Below are 19,337 nucleotides of genomic sequence, written 5' to 3'. Positions count from 1 at the left end.
CCAGTTTTGCAATGCACAAAACATACTTGTCATTTTACTCCCTTCCAATGAATTCCTCACCCCAGCCACACACAAAGGTAGACTACTCAACACACCAGTCACTTGCACCTTAAAGGCCAGTTCATCTCTATACAGTGACTAATGAGCTGAAAGACTCCTCTCCGAGAAAGAGGAAGTCTCTTTTCACAAGCCATGGGATTCACAAGCCAACCTTGTTTGATTCAGAATCACAAGATCCACTGCTGAAAGTGGTTTAGGCTGTTATCAAGGAATCCCCTATTCCATTACTGCCTGTTTTAATGAGGCCCGAGGCACTTGCCTCATGCCTTCATAATATGCTGTTGATCTTCATCCAGCCTGTATTTGATATGTCTACAAAGTTCTTTGAGTTGCTAACGAGACTAGTGTTTCTTGTATTAAAAACACAGAGGCTTCTATTTCTGAAGCAGGCACTCTGAATTGGGCTATAATAATTTGGTTGGTTTACTATTGTTGAAGCTCAGATGTTTTAAATTTAACTTTTCAAAGCTTTTGAGAGTCAAAGCTCCCTTTGACTCTCAAAAGCTTATATCCTGGAAATCTTGTCGGTCTTTAAGAAACTATTGGACTCGAATCTTGCTCTTCTACTGCTGCCTGACACTATTTTCAAAGCCTTGTTTGGCTTCAGTACATTGGGTAGAGCACACTGGCATAAAACCAAACTCAAGCAGGACAGTCAAGTTGTACACACACCATAATACCGAAAGAAATAGCTACTATCACACACAAGCTGGTGATCTACAGTTCTACTTCAAGTTAGCTGCAACTGCATCTTCATTATTCATTTTGAATATGATTATTCAAACAATTGCCAAATAGGCTAGAATCATTTGTCTCATAGTAAACTCCTCAGTAAATGCAGTAAAATAGGTGGAGGGACAAAAGATATTCAGATGTACGAGAAACTTATAATAGCTAATTCTACACAGACTTTGTTAATACAAAAGTAGCAAGAATGAACTAGCTACTGTGATATGTTTCAAGAAAATGTTTCAAATATGGATAATCTTGTTTGGTGTACGAAACAGTCAAGAACCTGAGTCTCTGAAGCAGCTGTTGTTAAGAAAAGGTTCTGAAACCCTATAAATATGACAAGATAAAATAATTGTGAGCTTCTTTGGAGGGACTCCTTGCCTGTGATCTTCGTATATTGGGTAAGATACCTTTTTTGACTCATGTAATTTCTCTCCTTTAATGATCTATGTAGTTAGGCTTAAAATTGTATTACGTGTATAATGCCTGGTAATGAACCTAAAATGTTACTTGTGGTATACCTTTTGCCAAGAGTTAAATGACTTGATACAGGAAAGCTAACTAGATGCTCAGGACTTATATATGAAACAGAGTTATCCAGAACATTCTTGTTTATGCACTGAAATGGGATACAGTTGAAATGGGATGAGTATGGAAATCCAATGAGGTAAGTATTACGCTACAGAAACTTACACATACTGCAGCTTAAACAGAATGTCATGTTTCTTAGTGAAGCTCATTCTGGAACTGAAACAAAGCAGAGACCATCCCCTTTTTCCTACCAACAATATTCTGGACTACAAGAAATTACTGGATGGTTGGGACACTACTGCATATCGAAACCTCTAGCTTGATACTCTAGGGTAGTCCATGTGTGAGAATCATGATGTTCGGTTTTGGAAAGACCTTGCTGGGTTTTTTTTGTAGTATGGTGTTAAGTATCACCTTACTAGACAGTGTTTTACAAGAATAACCCCAAGGGTGAAATAGGTTATTAGGGAGTTAAATTCATGCAATACCCACAAACAGCAATCTAAAAGATTAAGAGCTTCTTTTCAATACTGTAAACACCATGATGTTCTATTTGATACAATTCACCACTGACCCTTTAAAGAGGTCAACTTCTTGAATCCATGGTTCAACTCAACTCAGTTTGGCATCAGATAACCCAAGACTTTGATAGCAATGGAACTTCTATACATAGGATAGTTATACAGACTGTCATTTCTAACATTTAGTATGGATAGTATGATGAATGTCATACTATTTTAGCCACAAATATTTATCAGCCTTAGAAACATTCATCCTTGTAATGTAATGATTTAATGCTACGTGTTAAATCAGTAAATTTTCCTGAAAATAAGCTTTTAGTGATTCATGGTGTATAGGGGCCTAAAGCCATGTTCTTCCATTCCAAGGCCATACTTTCATCTCTGAAGGACAGAACATTGTTTACTTGTCAGGATGTTCTTTCATTCCTTGTTATACATTACCTGCAAGCATTCTGATTCTTTAAAAATAGGTGTTTCCAAGATAGTGTTTCCTTAACCAAATAATCTACAATCACAATGCTTGTAACACTCCTATTTGTACTCCTTCAGATCCATATGCAACACACACACACACACACACTTATGTTGGGATGTATGATTTTCATGCAAGTTGCTGATGCGGTTCTCTGGCACAACATCTGCTGTAAACAGGAGTCTCTCACCATGGCGAGAAAAGATGTGCGTGAATTACATTTGAAGTAAACTTCCCCTTTTCCCAAGGGAAGTCTACATACACGGAACAGAAACAGTGGAATAAATCACATTTGGCTCACCTTTTTGTACCTTTTAAGATCTAAGATCTTAGGTTCTACAGAAGGCACAAACAGCAAAAATATACCCATGATGCAACTGTTACATACTCTCTATTTATACATTAGCTAGAAATAGATTCTACTTGACTATTCTATGGCCTGTGGCACAAGGAGCAATAGCCTCAAGAGAAATCCGGGAAGCTCCAACAGACTGGAGCACTGGGAGTGAGAACAGACTACATGACTGGAGATGTGAGCATCTGAAGGCAAGCTTTCCAAATATCCTTACATGCATGTGTGTAGGAGTGAGTGAAGGTATTCCTTCCCTCAACCATTACATGGGAAAGCACAGAAAAGAAACTCAAGAACACGTTAAAAAGTAAGAAAAGAGGCTGACTTACACGTGAACATTTTACAACCAAGTTTTTCAGACTCACTTATGTTAGCAGTCAGCACCACCACTATAATATTAGAAGGCTTATGGTTATGCCATAAACTCCTTCTACAAATGTACTTCTAGCGCTAAAACTACTACCCAAGCAGGCAGAAAACATGGAAGCTGCTGCACAAGCCGGTAAGCCAGATCCTGCCTGGGAGATGGAACGTGCAAACATGGGGAGAATAGGCGAGGCCAGCTCATCCTCTACCATGCCCCAGAGATGCACTAACAATCCTGATATAATAGGGTCTTCCTGGAGTTCCTAAATTAATCAATGCAACCCACCCTATCGAACTCACCTTAACCACTTTCCTATTCTTAGGCAACTCAGTGAGCTGATAGCTTTATCCATCCACCTCACAGGTCGGCAATCATAATTTGATGACTTTAGGAAAACCCAATCAAACCTTCCTAGTTATTTGTCATACCCTGAGAACAATCACTCAAGCCTTAGTTTTCAGGGTAGAAGACGCAATCTTGCCCCTGGGTAGGATCCATGGTATAAAATAGACTGCCTTTCTGCCATAAAGCTGTGGGCATGCTTTGGATCCAGTATCCACCCTCAAACCTCTTTTCGAGCCCTTCTACCTTGAAGTGCAGGCCACTTAACGCTGCTCTTCTCTCCTGGACATCTGGTTAGGTAAATATCACCCCATCCCTCAAACTCTATCCAACTTTCACCACTGCTTTCTAGTTAACTCTAAATGCATGTTGTGTGTGTTTTGTGTGCTGCTGAACTCTGTTACTTCCAATTCTCTTTTTTGGTTAGAACATCTGTCTGATTATTGAAAGGAGTTCTCTACCTGAGACAATCCTCGTATACATTGGTGAAGATCCCTCAGTTACTCCCTCTCGCTGCCTTCTCCTTGCTGCTAATTCCCTCCAATTCACAAGGAGACCTTTCTTTATGGGTAACACTTATGGGTTCAAAGTAGGGCTATGTCACAGTTTTATGTTTTTAGGTGAAAGTAAAGGGATGCTGCAGGTGGACACCTAACAATCTTCTTTTGTAATGATCATTGGGAAGCAACCAAGTGCCCAACAGAGAGCTGTAACCACATGTGAAATGGCCTGAAGATGCGTAAAAGTTGAGAAAGTCAGCAACCTACACATACTTCTATGTTTGCCTATAACACTCTGTGTGTGTGTATATACACACAGTATGCCTTAATGAGTGTCTTTATTTATGAAGCGCAAAATGTTGATGCTCCTGTGCCATAGGCACTTGGCACCTTAAGTGCTATGTAAGACTACAGCACAAGTGCTTAATAAGGTCAGAGTCACATCAGCAACAGCAAGAATATGTCCAAGGGGCAGCCATTACGCACCCTCTAGAATTATATAAAAAGTAAAAGCTAGAAATAATTACTACCTTATTTTCCTGCAGCCTTTGCCTACTTAGTATTAAACACCATGATTTACCTAATGAAAGCTTAATGGTAAAGGGAGGGACCTGGGAAAGTTCTTCTATCATGCTCATGATTTAAAGTCTTTTAGTAGTAATTAAAGTAGATAAAAGCACATTCTACATGCAGCAAGAAGACAGCCACTAATTTATTAAAATTTCAAGGTACACACCCAAGCTCAGAGGCAAGTTAATACTTCCAACGGCTGATTAGTTTGCTATTATGGTCAGTCCTTCACCACCTGTACTCTGAGAAGCAGAATATCCCAACCAAAGCTTATGTGCCCCACTTGTGGTGTCTGAATGGATGCCGAAAGAAGCATGGCAAGCAGAAGTCCAGGCCACTGTCACTTCTGTTTTTCCTGCTTCTGTGTAATAGAACATGGTATGGCTCAAATACAGACTTGAAGTTTCCCACTGTGATTTGTTTTAACATATACTTTGTACTGACTAGCCTATTTGCCTCCCCGAAATAAAGTAGATCTCTTCCTAAAGGTGAATTAGAACTGCTCAGAGCACTGTTAAAATTTATTCCAATTTCACTTACTACTTGACTTACTACTTGCACACTACTGGACATTGAGTATATAAGAAAAGGTTTTGGCAACAAGTTTTGAAAGTGGATAGTAGAAGGGACCTGTGATTTTCCTTACAGAGAACTTGTGACATCAGGAGGGCCATATATCTGTAGCAACAAAAGAAAACCCAAAAAACAAAAAACTTCACAGTGCAGCAACACTTGTGAGAGGATGAAAAAAAGTCACTCTTCCTGCATTTAGCTGCTAGGCTTGAATAACCTCTCTTCCCCGAATTTGAGTTCTCCACCTATAAAACTGATAAATACATTCAGCTGTATGAAACATCCTGTAATAGACAACACATTTTACAAAGCAAACTAATGATCAGCTAAAAGAACCTGAAACAAACCACCATGGGGTTTGTGGTATTTACCTCAACTCCAGAAGCCAGACTAGATGAATCCAATGGTCTCTTTTTTCTTGGTCCAATGGCTGCCAGAGCTGCAAGATTAGCCTCTCTTTGTTGCATTTGTGCTAGTTCTAATTGCTGCATCTAATTTCAGAGAAAAAAAGAGAAAGGTATGAATTAAAGTTAGATTACAGTGCCTTGAAGCCTTCACCTTGATTCAAGTCACCTGACCCTGGCCTGTCTTTTAAACAAAGTCAGTATTTTAAACAAAAGAAGAGTTTAGAATTTATCACACACAGATCTGCCTTAACAGTTTGTGTGCTTCCCCATTCCTGCTGTAACTAGGTGAGTGCTTCAAAATATGGCTTATGGGGGACAGAACTAGACATGGGAACAAACCAAAAAAAAAACAACGAACTGGGAGGTTCGAGGTTTTTACAGTTTCACAAACCACGAACCTGCCCCGATTCCCGATCCAGTTCATGTGGTTCGTGAAAATGTCACTTCTGGGGCAGTAGAAGGTCTACAAAATAGGGGTGTGAACTGCTGCTGCTTCTCTGCCACTTTGTTTCCAAAGGGCTGTGCAAAACGCTTGCATTTTTTTCTCTTTGCAAAGCCTGAAACATGCCTTGGAGGGAGGGGAAAGCAGCTATTTAATCCTTTCCTGGCTTTTAAAGCCAGGAGGAAAGTGAAGTAATGTTACAATGTTGCAATGCTACAATGTTACGACATTGCTACACTTTCTTGTCTTTGAAAAAAAAAGTGTGTGTGTGTGCATACCCCCAAGGAGGAAAAACAGCCATTTAGCCCTTTCCTGGCTTTTAAAGCCAGCAGGGAATAAGCAAACTTCTGCAAACACAGGAAGAAGAACAGATACTGAAACACTTTAAAGTTCCAGACGGCATTTGAAAGCAGCAACACTTTTCTTGCTCCTTTCAAATGCCGGTGCTTTTTTCAGCTCATGGGGGAGCCCCCTCCCATCAGCTGAAAAGCAGCTGGGTGCACACCTCTACTGCAGAAAGCTCATCTCCGGTTGCCTAGGAAACTGACTGATTGGCGCCAGGCTGTCTGCAGTGATGAACCGAAAATGAACCAAATGAACCAGCCTAAAGTTTGGCCCGGTTCGTCAGAAATGGGTTCTGACAAACTGCTGGTTCACAAACCACAAACTGGCCAGGTTCGTGATGAATTTTGGTTCGTATTTCAGTTCATGCCCATCTCTAGACAGAACCCCCTCTCAGAGGTAAATAGCTAAAGGAGGAAACTGGATTGCAGCAAGAGGAGCAAGTCATCAAAAAAAATTTCCTTTCCTTCCAGTGGCAGAAACTGATCTTGGATCCAACAGAATAAATTCCAGTCCCAGCTGTCATCTGTCCAAGGTTGCAATACGTAAGCATACACACTTATCACTTCTAAACTAAAATGGAAAAGAGGAGAATTATGTAAGCCACTTTGGGTCCCCGTTAGGGAGAAAGGTATAACTGAAAAAGAATTCTAGGTCCACTAAGACCATTATGAGAGTGAATCTCATCCAAGCTACACATGCATACATGTCATGTGAGAACACAATGCCCGTCAGTAATATTGCCCTGTAAGTGACATCATGATTCCTAAGATGTTAGGACTGTCATGGCTTGTTCACACATGGAGATAATCATTACCAGTCATTAAATGATCATCATGCTTGTATGAAACAGCTCTATATTAGCTAGCTTGAGGGTTGAAATATTTCCCAGTTGCTGACGGGATGGAAAAGTTACTTCTTTCTTTCTCAACCAGAAAGCAAACCTTTCTGAAACTTAGTGGAGTATCAGACATGTATCAGCATTACTATATATTTGTTCTGAAAGGAGATCAGAAGCTGGCCAGAAAGCATTTCAAGCCTATTTTTCCTTCTTCGATTTTTCCATCTGCTTCAAGTACAAAGATTTTTTAAAAAACCTGCGTAAAGATCAAATTGCTATGAAAACGTCTCAGAAATTGTAAAATGGTCTTTGTTGCTGCTGGCCTTTTTAATAATAATATATAGGTTTTAAAAGTCTGGTCTTGAAGCAGACAGGAGTTTCCAGGTGACACAATAACCATTTTAGTTAATCTGACCTGAAGCACAAATAAAGTGAGGTACATTTTTAAAGCCCTTCCCAATAGTGAAATGGCATTTGCAGCATAGCTGTAATCACATGAAGCAATTTTTAAGAAGGGGAGACTTCTCTGTTCTCTGCTCAGCTCTAAGACAGACTTTTCCATACCACAGAAATTGGATTTTTCGCTTTTAGAAAGTTTTCATATACTGTACTTCAGCATAATTAGGAAACCCTAGTCTTCATTTGGTAAGAGTATACCAGCTTGCTGCTTACAAAAGGACAGGTTTACAACATTTATGGGTACAGACAGCAGTTCATGGTCACTGCTACAATAAAGCTGGTTAGTCTTAAAGGTGCTGCTGGACTCTTTTTGATTTTGCTACTACAGACTAACACGGCTAACTCCTCTGCATCTGCTATTAGAGACAGCAGTTCACAATCACTTTTACTATGGCATTACATTGCCCTGGCACCATGCCATCTTGAACATGGAACGGGTCTTTCAGAGGTAGAAAACAAGCCTTGATTTGTCTCATGTGCAGGGATGCGATATCCTGCACAAAGGTCAACAAAAGACCAGAACAGCCAAGTATCACTTGTGAAGATGCGTAATTTGAGAGTAATCTTTCACTCATGGCCTGAAGACTTTGTCAGCAAATTTCTCAGTCACATCCCACCAGTAAGCCATGCGAGCACTTAAGAACGAAACAGTCATTTAATGTAACCTGGTAAATGGCATAACAGGTGTATATATTAATTGAAACAATACAGTTCTAAGGTTTTACATTTTTTCTGGTACTGAAGTTGTGATCTAAGAAAGTGGTCAACTTCAAGCCAAACCAACTACATCCAGAGACTGGTTTTGAGCCTTCTACTGTATTTTCAGAAAATGGAGAATGAACCTGAATATGAAAGTATAAAATTGTAGCACTTCAAAACTGAAACACGGACAGTGTATTTCACCGCTACCCATCTAAAAAAAATTCCTTGCACAAAAGCTACCATATCAAGAAAAGAAAGTCATTTGCACCTTGCCCTTTCCCCTAAGAAACTCAGGGTAGCATAAAAATCCTCACAACTAGCCAGTGAGGCAGATTAGAGAATCATTGGCCCAAGATTGATATCTATGTTTGAGCAGAGACTAACATTTCTCCCCTGAACAATCCTCTCTCCTTTAAAACTATTGGATCTCCCACTTTCTGAAAGTGGTAGAAATCTGAACCATACTACATATGTTTTATACGTCTGAATTGGATCTGAATGGCATACAGTGCAGAAAAGTATTTGTCATTTCATTAAAATGTGACACACTTGCACAGTATTACAATGAAAGAAAACACTGACCTTTAATAGTCCAGGGGAAATACAGGACAGAGGCTACTATGACTGTTTTAGCAAGATCTAAATGACCTGCTCAAGATGCAGAGCAGTAAATAAGACTGTTCCAATTTCATTCTTGTTTTGGGTTCCTGCTTCCATCATCTAACCCCTTCAGTGACAGCTGTAATACTGATAGCTTGAGGTTTCACTGACATTTCCTACCAAATCATCTGTACTACTAAGCACTAATGAAGTCTGCAGAAATCCCAGCATGCTGGCTTTCTCCAGTACTCTTTGTCACAAAGACCCAGACACTCTTGTCACCAGCTTCCCCATATGAACATGCACACTGAACACATGGAGCTGCCTTATACAGAATCAGGCCCTTGGTCCATCAAAGTCAATATTGTCTACTCAGACTGGTCGTGGCTTTCTAGGGTCTCAGGCAAAGGTCTTTATTATTACCTACCATCTGCACCTTTAATTGAAAATGCCAGGAATTGAACCTCGTATTTTCTGCATACCAAACAGATGCTTTGCTAATAAGCCACAGCCCCTCTCCATTGAATCCCTTTACATTACATAGATAGTGCTATAAATCTCTTAAAGCCACATTTCAAAATCAGCGATGATCTGACATTTAACCGGTTTAGTAAGCAAGCAACACTCTTTGCATTTCACTGGAAGAGTACTTCCAGCTTTTGCAAAATACTGTCTCGCTTTAGGCATTTGTTTTACACATGCTCTTGCAATGAATTGGCTAGGCCTTTTATATAAAACAGCTTGACTCAGTTTGTTTCTCACCTACCCATATTTCTTCCATCCTTCAGTATCAAAAGAAGCAATGAATGGTTTAAAAATATACCCACACAAAAATCAAAGAGCACACGCTTTCACTTCATGCAAACCTCTTGTTTTCTCAAATGCATGAAGCGCAAAGTGACTGAAGGATCAGAAATGACAGATCTTTCAGACAGATTCATAATGGAGAAAAAAAATCTGAGTTAGGCTTTTATTTTCAAGAATTCTATTTACTGTTGATAGAGTAGGATATAGTAAGAGATGGCCAATTTTGTCTACCTACTTTTACCATGGTACTTGCTGTAGACGATGCAAAGATCAATAGAATTAAGTTGTAATTGAATGTCTGGGTTTTGTACTACACAGATACATATTGGCGTAAGACCCAGAAAACACTCATATACTAACGTGGAAGTCTATAAGTTGGCTTATTCTATGGCAATCACTGGGACCCACCTGTGAGGGGGAATTCTTCAAACATGGAAACTGAGACCTCCGGCTAAATTAAAGCAATGCATCACACTGCCACTTACTAACTGAATGCTCTCCTCTTAAAACACTGGATCCTTGCAGAAATCAGCCCTCAAACTCAAAGGGAGAAACTGAAGTTTATTTATTTGTTCCAGATTCAAAGTGTAACGCCTGTATTTTACAGCCAATGAACAGTCAACATATTAAAACTTTTACTTTAAAACAATCTGATAACTCTAGATCTGATTGTATAAAAACAATTTTGGTAGAACAGGAATAATATGTATCCTTATAAGTAGGGGTATACAATCTGGATCTGGGATTTTTTTTGGGGGGGGGGTCCTTATTTTTGCCAATCCAACTAAATCCTGCTTTCCCAAATCAAATCAGAGAATCCTGGATCCAATCTGGGAACTCAGATGCAGATCCATGGATAAATCTGAATAAATCCTATGATTCTCCCACTTTTTACCAACCAGGAAGGAAATAAAAGGGAGTGAGATAGAGGCAGGAGGGAGAGTGAGTGGCCAATCTGTGCAGGGGCTTTCCTTGTCTGCCTGGCTGGACATTAGGAAAAACTTCTTCACATTAAGAATTCAGCAGTGGAATCAGTTGCCTAGGGTTGTGGGGGGTTCCTCCTCATTGGCAGTGTTCAAGGAGTGGCTGGATGAATACTTCTCAGGGATGCTTTAGGCTGATCCTGCATTGGGCAAGGGGTTGGACTAGATGGTCTGTAAACCCCATTCCAACTCTATGATTCTATGAATATGGGATTCTCTGATTTAACCTTAATTGGAGCAGGGAATCTTTTCCAGATTCCAGAAATCCTGGATATTTTGGGATCCCTGAAACCCAGATCTGGATTTGGTTTGGTGCACAATCCTACTTATATGCCCTTGATTTCTAGGGAGCATGCCAGTGTTCTTTATATCTATTTAACAATGTTTTAGGGGGGGGGGAGAGTTCAATTTCTTACTTTCTTATCCAGGGCTTTGCCAAAAAGAGGAAAGCAGATCTTGCTGAATTCAAAATATGAGAAACTCAGAGGTAGGGATGTGTGCAGATGTGGGTTACAGATCCAGGTTTTAAACCCAGATTGGGCCCAATTCGGGATATTTTGGCATTCCCAAATCAGCCTTAGCATTGCTGAAGGAATTCAGGAATGCCAAAGCAAAGCTTACTGAAGTGTTTCAGAACACTTTGTTAAAGCTTCAGGTAGCATGGAAGCAGTCTTTCCCTTGCCTTTCCTAAGGAACGCCAAGAGGAAACACTGCTTCCGCTGCTACTGGGTCTTTCTAGGTGGCTGGGGGTGGCATTTTGCAAGCAAAATTCACCAAATTTTGCAAGGGATCTACATCTACCTGTCCTCTCAAGACCCCCCAAGTTTCAGAAAGACTGGACTTTGGGGGGCATGTTATGGCCTCTCAAAGAAGGTGCTCCAATCCATCATCGATCTCTAGTGTTCCCTATGAGGACTAATCTTCACATCGGAGAATCAATTTAAAATACACAAAACCATATGAAGCAAGGTAAACTCTTACAACTAGAAGTAAATTGAAGCCCCCACCCATATAACTAAACTGATGCAAGGGGAACAACTTTTTTTTAATATAATTTTTTATTGGATGGGTTAACATACAATTAAGATTATAACAGTTACATTTTCCTTTGTTTCCCATGGTTATATGCTTCCCACACCCTCCCCTCCCCCTTTTCTGCGTTGACTTCCAACAACACTCCAACCCCCCATTTTCTGATCTTATTTCTAAATCCTAGTTGTCACTTTTTTATTACTGGTAAAGATCTACACTATATCTTATCTTATTTAATAACTTTCCAAAGACCATAATTGTCCTTTAACATCCCATTTTTTCTCTAAATATTTTCTCAATTTCCCCCAATCCTCAAAGTATCCCTTTGGATCTTGATCCCTCAGTTTTCTTGTTAATTTGTCCATTTCTGCCATGTACAACAATTTTTGTGTCCATTCTTCAATTTCTGGTATTTCTTCTCTCTTCCAATATTGTGCATATAACGTTCTTGCCGCTGTTATCATATAATACAATAGTACTCTATCTTTTCTATTAACGTCCTCTAAATGCAAGGATAATAATAACATTTCTGGATTCTTAACATTATATTGGAGTATTGAAGACATTTCAGCACATATTTTAGACCAAAAGTCTCTAGCCTTGCCACAAGTCCACCACATATGAAACAGAGAACCTTCATGCTCCTTACATTTCCAACACTTGTTAGATAGCTGTTAGTTCGCAATGGCTAACTTCTTCGGTGTTAAATACCATCTATATATCATTTTATAGCCATTTTCTTTAATACTGGTACAAGTTGAAATTTTTAATGTATTTTTCCACAATTGCTCCCAAGCATCCATTATAATTTCATTATTACAATTTATCGCCTACTTTACCATTTGAACTTTCACTGTTTCATCTTCTGTATACCATTTTAATAACAATTTATACATTTTAGAAATTGCTTTGTTATTATCCCCCAGCAAAAGTTCTCCTAGCTCTGAATTTTTAGTTCTAAAACCTGTCCTCCTTTGTTCTGACTCGAATAAGTCTTTGATCTGTTGGTACTGTAGCCAGCCATATTTGAATGGCAGTTCCTCATTTATCCTAAGTTTTAACTCATTATTTTCTATTTCTATAAGCTCTTTAAAGGTAAGACATTCTTTCCCTTTTTACTCTAAGTTCGGATTGATTACTTCAGCTGGAACAATCCATAGTGGTTTCTCTTGATCAATGAACCTTTTATATTTTAGCCAGGTTAGAAATAAATTCCTTCTCAAATAGTGGTGCTGGAACATTGCATCCATTTTATGTTTATCGTACCACAAATATGCATGCCATCCAAAAAGCTTGTTATATCCTTCCAACGTTAACAATTTATGATTGGATAAAGACACCCATTCTTTTAGCCATATTAGACATATTGCTTCATGGTATAATCGAAGATCAGGTAACTGCATTCCTCCTCTTTCCTTCACATCACAGAGCACTTTCATTTTAACTCTAGGTTTCTTTCCTGCCCACACAAATTCCGATATCTTCCTCTGCCATTTTTCAAATTGTTTTTTGTCTTTAATAATTGGTATCGTTTGCATCAGAAACATAATTCTAGGCAGCACATTCATTTTAACTGTGGCAATCCAACCTAACCATGATAAATTTAATTTGTTCCATTTTATCATATCCCTTTCGATTTGTCCCCAAAGCTTTTCATAATTATTCTTAAACAAAGTCAATATTTTTAGCTGTCAGCTCTATTCCCAGATATTTGGTTTTGTGTACCGCCTCACAGTCTGTTACTTCCCCCAATTCTTGTTGCTTCTTCTTGGTCATATTTTTGGTTATTATTTTTGACTTTTTTATTTATGTAAAAACCTGCCAAGTCTCCAAATTCTTTACTCTTGTCTAGTAATCCTGGCAGAATTTATATTGGGTCTTCTACTATAAACATCACATCATCTGCAAAAGCTCTCAACTTGTATGAAGATCCCTTTATTTTAATTCCTTTTATATTTTCATCATCTCTAATCTGCCTTAACAATATTTCTAAGACCATAGCAAACAGTAATGGTGATAGTGGACAGCCTTGTCTTGTTCCTTTTCTTATTTCAAATTTCTCTATTGAGTTGTCATTGACACAGATTGTCGCTCTCTGTTTCTTATAAATTGACTTGACTGCTTCTATAAATTCTTTTCCTAAATCCATCTTCTCCATCGATGCAAACATAAAATCCCAATTCAAGTTGTCAAAGGCCTTCTCTGCATCCGCAAAGAAGAACCCAACTTCTTTATCTGGACGTTTATCAAAGTACTCAATGGCGTTTATGACCACCCTCAGGTTGTCTTTTAGTTGTTTATAGGCAAAAATCCAGCCTGTTCTTCTCCTACAAAATCCATTAGCCATATTTTAAGTCTGTCTGCTAGTATTCTTGCAAATATTTTGTAGTCATTATTTATCAACGAAATTGGTCTATAGTTTTTAACATCGGTCAGTTCCTGTGATTCCTTCGGTATCAAGGCAATACTCACTTCATTCCACGTATCTGGAAGTCCTTTTCCTTGCAATATATCATTCATTACGGTTTTTAATACTGGTACAAGGTCCCCCTTCATTACTTTGTAGAATTTAGCTGTAATTCCATCGGGTCCTGGTGCTTTACCAATCTTTGCCACGTCTATAGCTTGTTTGATTTTTTCTTCTGTTATTGGAGCATTTAACCTCTCCTTCATATTCGTTGGTATAATTGGTAAATCTATTCTCTGTAGATATTGATCAATATTCTCCTGAGCTATTGATTTCTTTTGAAATAATTTCGCATATTTATAAAAAGCATGTTTAATTGTTTGTTGATCTTTTAACTCTTTCCCTTCTTCAATTATCTTGTTGATTATTCTCTTTTCTCGTTTCTTTTTCAATTGCCAGGCTTGGTACCTTCCTGGTTTATTTGCTCCCTCAAATGATTTTTGCTGTAACGTCTTCAATTTCCATTCTAGTTCTTTATTTCCAATCGCTCTTATTTGTTCCTGCAATATTTTGATTTCTTGTATTATTGATTCCCACCCCCCCGGGGTTTTCTTCAATTCCTGTTCTTTTTTGTGTAATTTCTCTTGCATCTCTTGCCATTTTTCTTTCTCTCTCTTTTTATCCTTATTATTTAATGTAATTAAAATTCCTCTTGTCACTGCTTTATATGTATCCCATACCATCTGGGTTGAAACTTCATTGTTATTGTTAATTTGAAAAAACTGTTTTGTTTCTTCCTGTATATATTCCATATTTTCCTGATCTTGCAATAAATCTTCATTTCTTCTCCATCGTAATTTCTTCTGTCCCATTGTAGCTTTCCATAATACTGGATTATGGTCAGAACTCACTCTTTGCATTATTTCCACTTTTTTTGTCCATAAAGCTAGTTCTTTTGTTGTCCAAATCATGTCAATTCTTGAGAATGATAAATGTCTCGCAGAGTAGTGCGTATAATCTTTACATTAAGGATTTTCTTTCCTCCAAATATCCTCCAATTTTTCTTGTTCTATTAATTCAAAAAAAGATTTTGGTAATTTCCGAGCTTTCTGTTTGCCGCCTTTTGTTTTCCTGTCCATTTGTAAGTCCACAACTCCATTAAAATCTCCTACCATTATCATTTGATCATATGAGTCCTGATCTAATTTGTCTATTATTTCCCTATAAAACTGATCTTTTGCACCATTAGGTGCATACAGACCTATTACTAAGGTTTTCTTACCATTTACATTGATTTCCACAGCCAGATATCTTCCATTTTGATCTCAAAAAATTAATTTAGAATCCAGCTCCTCCTTAATATAAATCACTACTCCTTTTTTCTTTTGTTTTGTTGACGCTATATATTCTCTTCCTAATTGGTTATTTTTTAAGAGTTTAACATCTTGTTCTTTGATATGTGTTCCTTGTAGGAAAATTATATTGCAGTTTTGTTTCTTTAGCCAATGAAAAATTGTCCTTTTTTGAGGTGAGTTTAGTCCATTTACATTCCATGATATTAGTTTGTACTCCATTCTGTTATCTCCTTAATACTCTAGGGAAGTCATTTACATTTTCTTCAAAAAACAGTTCCATTTCATGTTTTGTTTTAATTGTAATTCTCAAGCCCTTAAATTGAAAGCTGAGCCCTTCTGGTAGTTCCCATCTGTATCTGATATCCTTCTCTCTTAACTTTTGGGCCAGCTCTCTATATTTTTTCCTCTCTTGGAGAATTCTTCTAGGCATCTCTTTCATTATCTTAATCCTGTTTCCACCCAGTGATAGGGGATTTTCAAAATGTCTTCTAATAATTTCCTCTTTCATTCTTTTTGTTATTAGCTGCACAATAACATCTCTTGGTAGCTTCTTTTGTTGTGCATAGGCGGAATCGACCCTGTATACTAGATCCAGATTTGCTGTAATTTCTTCTGGCTGTTTATTCAGGAATTCTGCTAAAATATCCGTCATTTGTTCTTGCACACTTTGCGTAGTCGATTCTAACACGCCCCTAAATCTTAGTTGTCTTTCTGTTGCTTTACATTCCATCACTGCCATCCTTTCCTGCATCACTTGGTTTTCTTGCTTTACATTTGTAGCCAAATCATTAGTCTTCTGCTCCACTTCTTGCACCTTACTATTTGTTGCTTGTAGTTTGTTTTTAATTCCATCCATATTTTTGGTCAATTCTGCTACTTCCACCCTAATTATGTCCTTTAAATCCTTTGCCAAAGTTTCATGCATTTTTTGTATCGATTGACTCAGTTCTTTATAGCCTTCTGTAACTTTTTTCCCCAATCCTTCAATCGCTGCGTCTACTGAGGTTTGCCATTCCTTATCAGCTTTTCCCTCCGCCATCGTAGGACTCGGCTTGGAGTCACCCCATGTATCTGCTCTCCTTCTCAGATCTGTTTTGCCTTCTTTTCTTTCCTTCTCTTAGTATATTTCACTATCACTGGCCTCACTATTTTAAAAAAACTTTTTAATTTAGTCTCAAAATGTCAGGCGCTATTTCTCTATGGTTGCTGGAATCACTTCTTCCCTCAAATAAGATGGCATGCTTCCGGTTCCTCTGGTCTCGATACTCTCACGTTGCTTCCTTTATTTTGCTTCCGGGTCTTCTTTCTTCTCGCTGTTCTTCCTGTTTCCTGGCTTCTTGTCTTCTCTAGGCAACAAGTTGTCTCCTCCCTCAGTCTTGTCCCATCTCGCGATGTTGCCTGCGTTTTCCCAGCTCCCTCCGCCTCTTCCGCTCCGGTTATCTCTCTTCTAACCGCAAGTATGCATAAACAATGCTTCTTATCGCTTTTTTAGTCCTTAAAAACTCGCCAGTATTAAATTTTTTGCTCGATAAATGTTCCTTGTTGTTTACTCTCTTAAATTAAGCCTTTAAAAAAACTTTTACTTTGGTCTTTTTGCCTCTGTTCTCGTTTAAACAGTCCGATAGCAATCTTTACCTTGCACTGCTTTTTCGGGTTGTCTGTGTTGTTTCCACCATTTATAAATGGTCAAAGCTGGTACTGAGGCTTGGTTTCTGACGATCTTATGCCAATCAAATGACTCCAGAGGTACTGCAGTTAGTAGCTCGCCCTTCTCCGAGGGGACCTCAAGGTAGTGGGGAGAATCCTTGATTCAGAACCCCCCCCCCGCCACTGAGATCACACTCTCTCAGGGTCGCGTGGCATTCAGGACCCCCTTCTCCCTGAAGGGGGGTCGGTAGCAGGCGTTGAAATGCCTTGCTTTCCAAAAAACAGTATCTTGGATAGCCCAGATCTCTAGGCTACTTCAGATCGTCATTAATCCCAAACTGGAAGTCTGATGCAAGGGGAATAACTTGACATGAGAGAATCACCAGAGAATCACACTAAGAAACATTCCTCCTCCCGCAAAGAGAAAAAAAATCACTCTCAAACCAGTCTCCATTGTTCCCTATGGGGAAAACTAGGGGAGCTTTCTAGGTGACTGGGGTGGCATTTTTGCAAGCAAAATGGACTTGGACTTGACTGGATCTGATGACTACACCTGGAGGAGACTGGTTTGAGAATGAACAATGGAGATTGGCAGTAGATAGGGGCACATTCATTAGGGGGCAATAGCGTGCCCCCCCCCAGTCCAATCTCTCTGAAACTTAGGTGGCTGTGAAAGGTGGATTAGGAGAAGGTCCCCTGCAAATCTGGATTAGGGAAGAAAATGGCCCCGAAGGCCCCCGGATAGCCAGGAGCAACGTATCCCATTGGAAACAATGGCCGAATCTTCCCTAATAATCCTGAAGCAGTTTAAATACCCAAACCCAAAGCGGCTTGCTTCGGCCTGCCGCTTCGGGATTAGTATTTTCCTGATTTTTTTTCCTGAAGTGGGAAATCAAATCTTTTTGGGGTGCACACCCCTATTCAGGGGTTACAGGTACAACCATTATGGAATTTTTTCCCCTGGTTATCAAACCAACTGGGTGGCATCATTCTTTGTGTTGAAAGCTAGTCTGGCAGAAGGTCAACCGTTCATAACTTATTTGAACAACAAAATATCTCTCATCATTTTGGCCTGCTTGTTCAAGGCTGAAGAAAGGAACTTTTACAGGAATCCTGGAAAAAAATCTAAGTAAGATGCAGTTAAGCCTTCCAAGTCGAGCATAACTATAAATTCTATCCGCCCTGAGTCTGCTTGCGGGGAGGGCGGAATATAAATATGATAAAATAATAATAATAATAATATGTGAACTGTGCAGCATATCTTACTTATCGACCCACGACCTTACAACAGTGATCCAGGCAATGGTCACCTCCAGATTAGACTACTGTAAGTCGCTCTACGCAGGGCTGCCCTTGGGCTTGATCCGGAAACTGCAGCTAGTTCAGAATGCAGCTGCACGAGTGGTAGCCAGAGCTCCAATCATGGCACATATAACACCCATCCTCCATCAGCTGCACTAGTTACTAGTTGAGTGCCAGGTCCAGTTCAAGGTTCTGGTGTTGACCTACAAAGCCCTATGCAGACTGGGCCCAGCACACCTTCGGGACCGCCTCTCCCCATATGTTCCCTGGAGGTCTCTTCGATCAGCTAATAAGCAGTTGCTGATGGTCCCTAGCCCCAGGGAGGTCCATCTGGCCTCTACCAGAGCCAGGGCCTTTTCGGTCCTGGCTCTGACCTGGTGGAACTCTGTCTGAGGAAACTAGGGCCCAGTGGGATTTGTTATCTTTCCGGCAGGCCTGCAAGAAGGAGATGTTCTGCCAGGCATTTGGTGGGGGCTAGGCTGTCCTCTCACCGGCCATACCACTGAAGACCATCCACCACCCATGCAGGAGCTCATAAGTTTGGTGCAGGGCATGATGTAAGAGCCAGGCCCTGCGCCTAAAATGCTGTATTTTAATATTTATATCTGCAAATTGAGAAATTTTATTGTATATGTGTTTTAATGTTTATTTATAATATTTTTATTTTTTTTAAACTGAATGTTACAAATTGTATGCTGTTACACCGCCCTGAGCCCATCTGACAAGGAGGCCAGTCTAGAAAGGCAATAATTAAAATAAAAATAATAAAAATATCTGACTAGTATTACATTCCATCACATTACCACTCCAATCAGTGCCTGAAGCCTTCCAGACTAAGGAGTCTTCTCTTCGCAGCTCTTCCACTGGAGGAAGCCTTCTCAGGATGGAGGAAGATTTCCATTTTTATCAAGTAACATACAAGCAACTGTTTCTAAGCCAAATTATTAAAAGCTTTCTACAGAGTTAAGTCCATTTTCATCCTTACCCCCAA

General features: G+C 39.3%; 1 protein-coding gene across 1 annotated transcript in view; it reads right to left on the bottom strand.

The window, feature by feature from the left end:
- TAF4B (TATA-box binding protein associated factor 4b) overlaps nucleotides 1-19,337 on the bottom strand; it is a 77,326-nt gene that overhangs the window by 9,111 nt on the left and 48,878 nt on the right. Inside the window, exon 13 of the mRNA XM_054985235.1 lies at nucleotides 5,392-5,511. Coding sequence (XP_054841210.1) covers nucleotides 5,392-5,511 — 120 coding nt within the window. The remainder of the gene's footprint in view (nucleotides 1-5,391; nucleotides 5,512-19,337) is intronic.

Source organism: Eublepharis macularius, chromosome 7 (assembly GCF_028583425.1).
Source record: "Eublepharis macularius isolate TG4126 chromosome 7, MPM_Emac_v1.0, whole genome shotgun sequence".
Classification (NCBI taxonomy): domain Eukaryota; kingdom Metazoa; phylum Chordata; class Lepidosauria; order Squamata; family Eublepharidae; genus Eublepharis; species Eublepharis macularius.
Note: the sequence above shows the minus strand (reverse complement) of the source record. Positions and strands in the feature narration are given on the sequence as shown.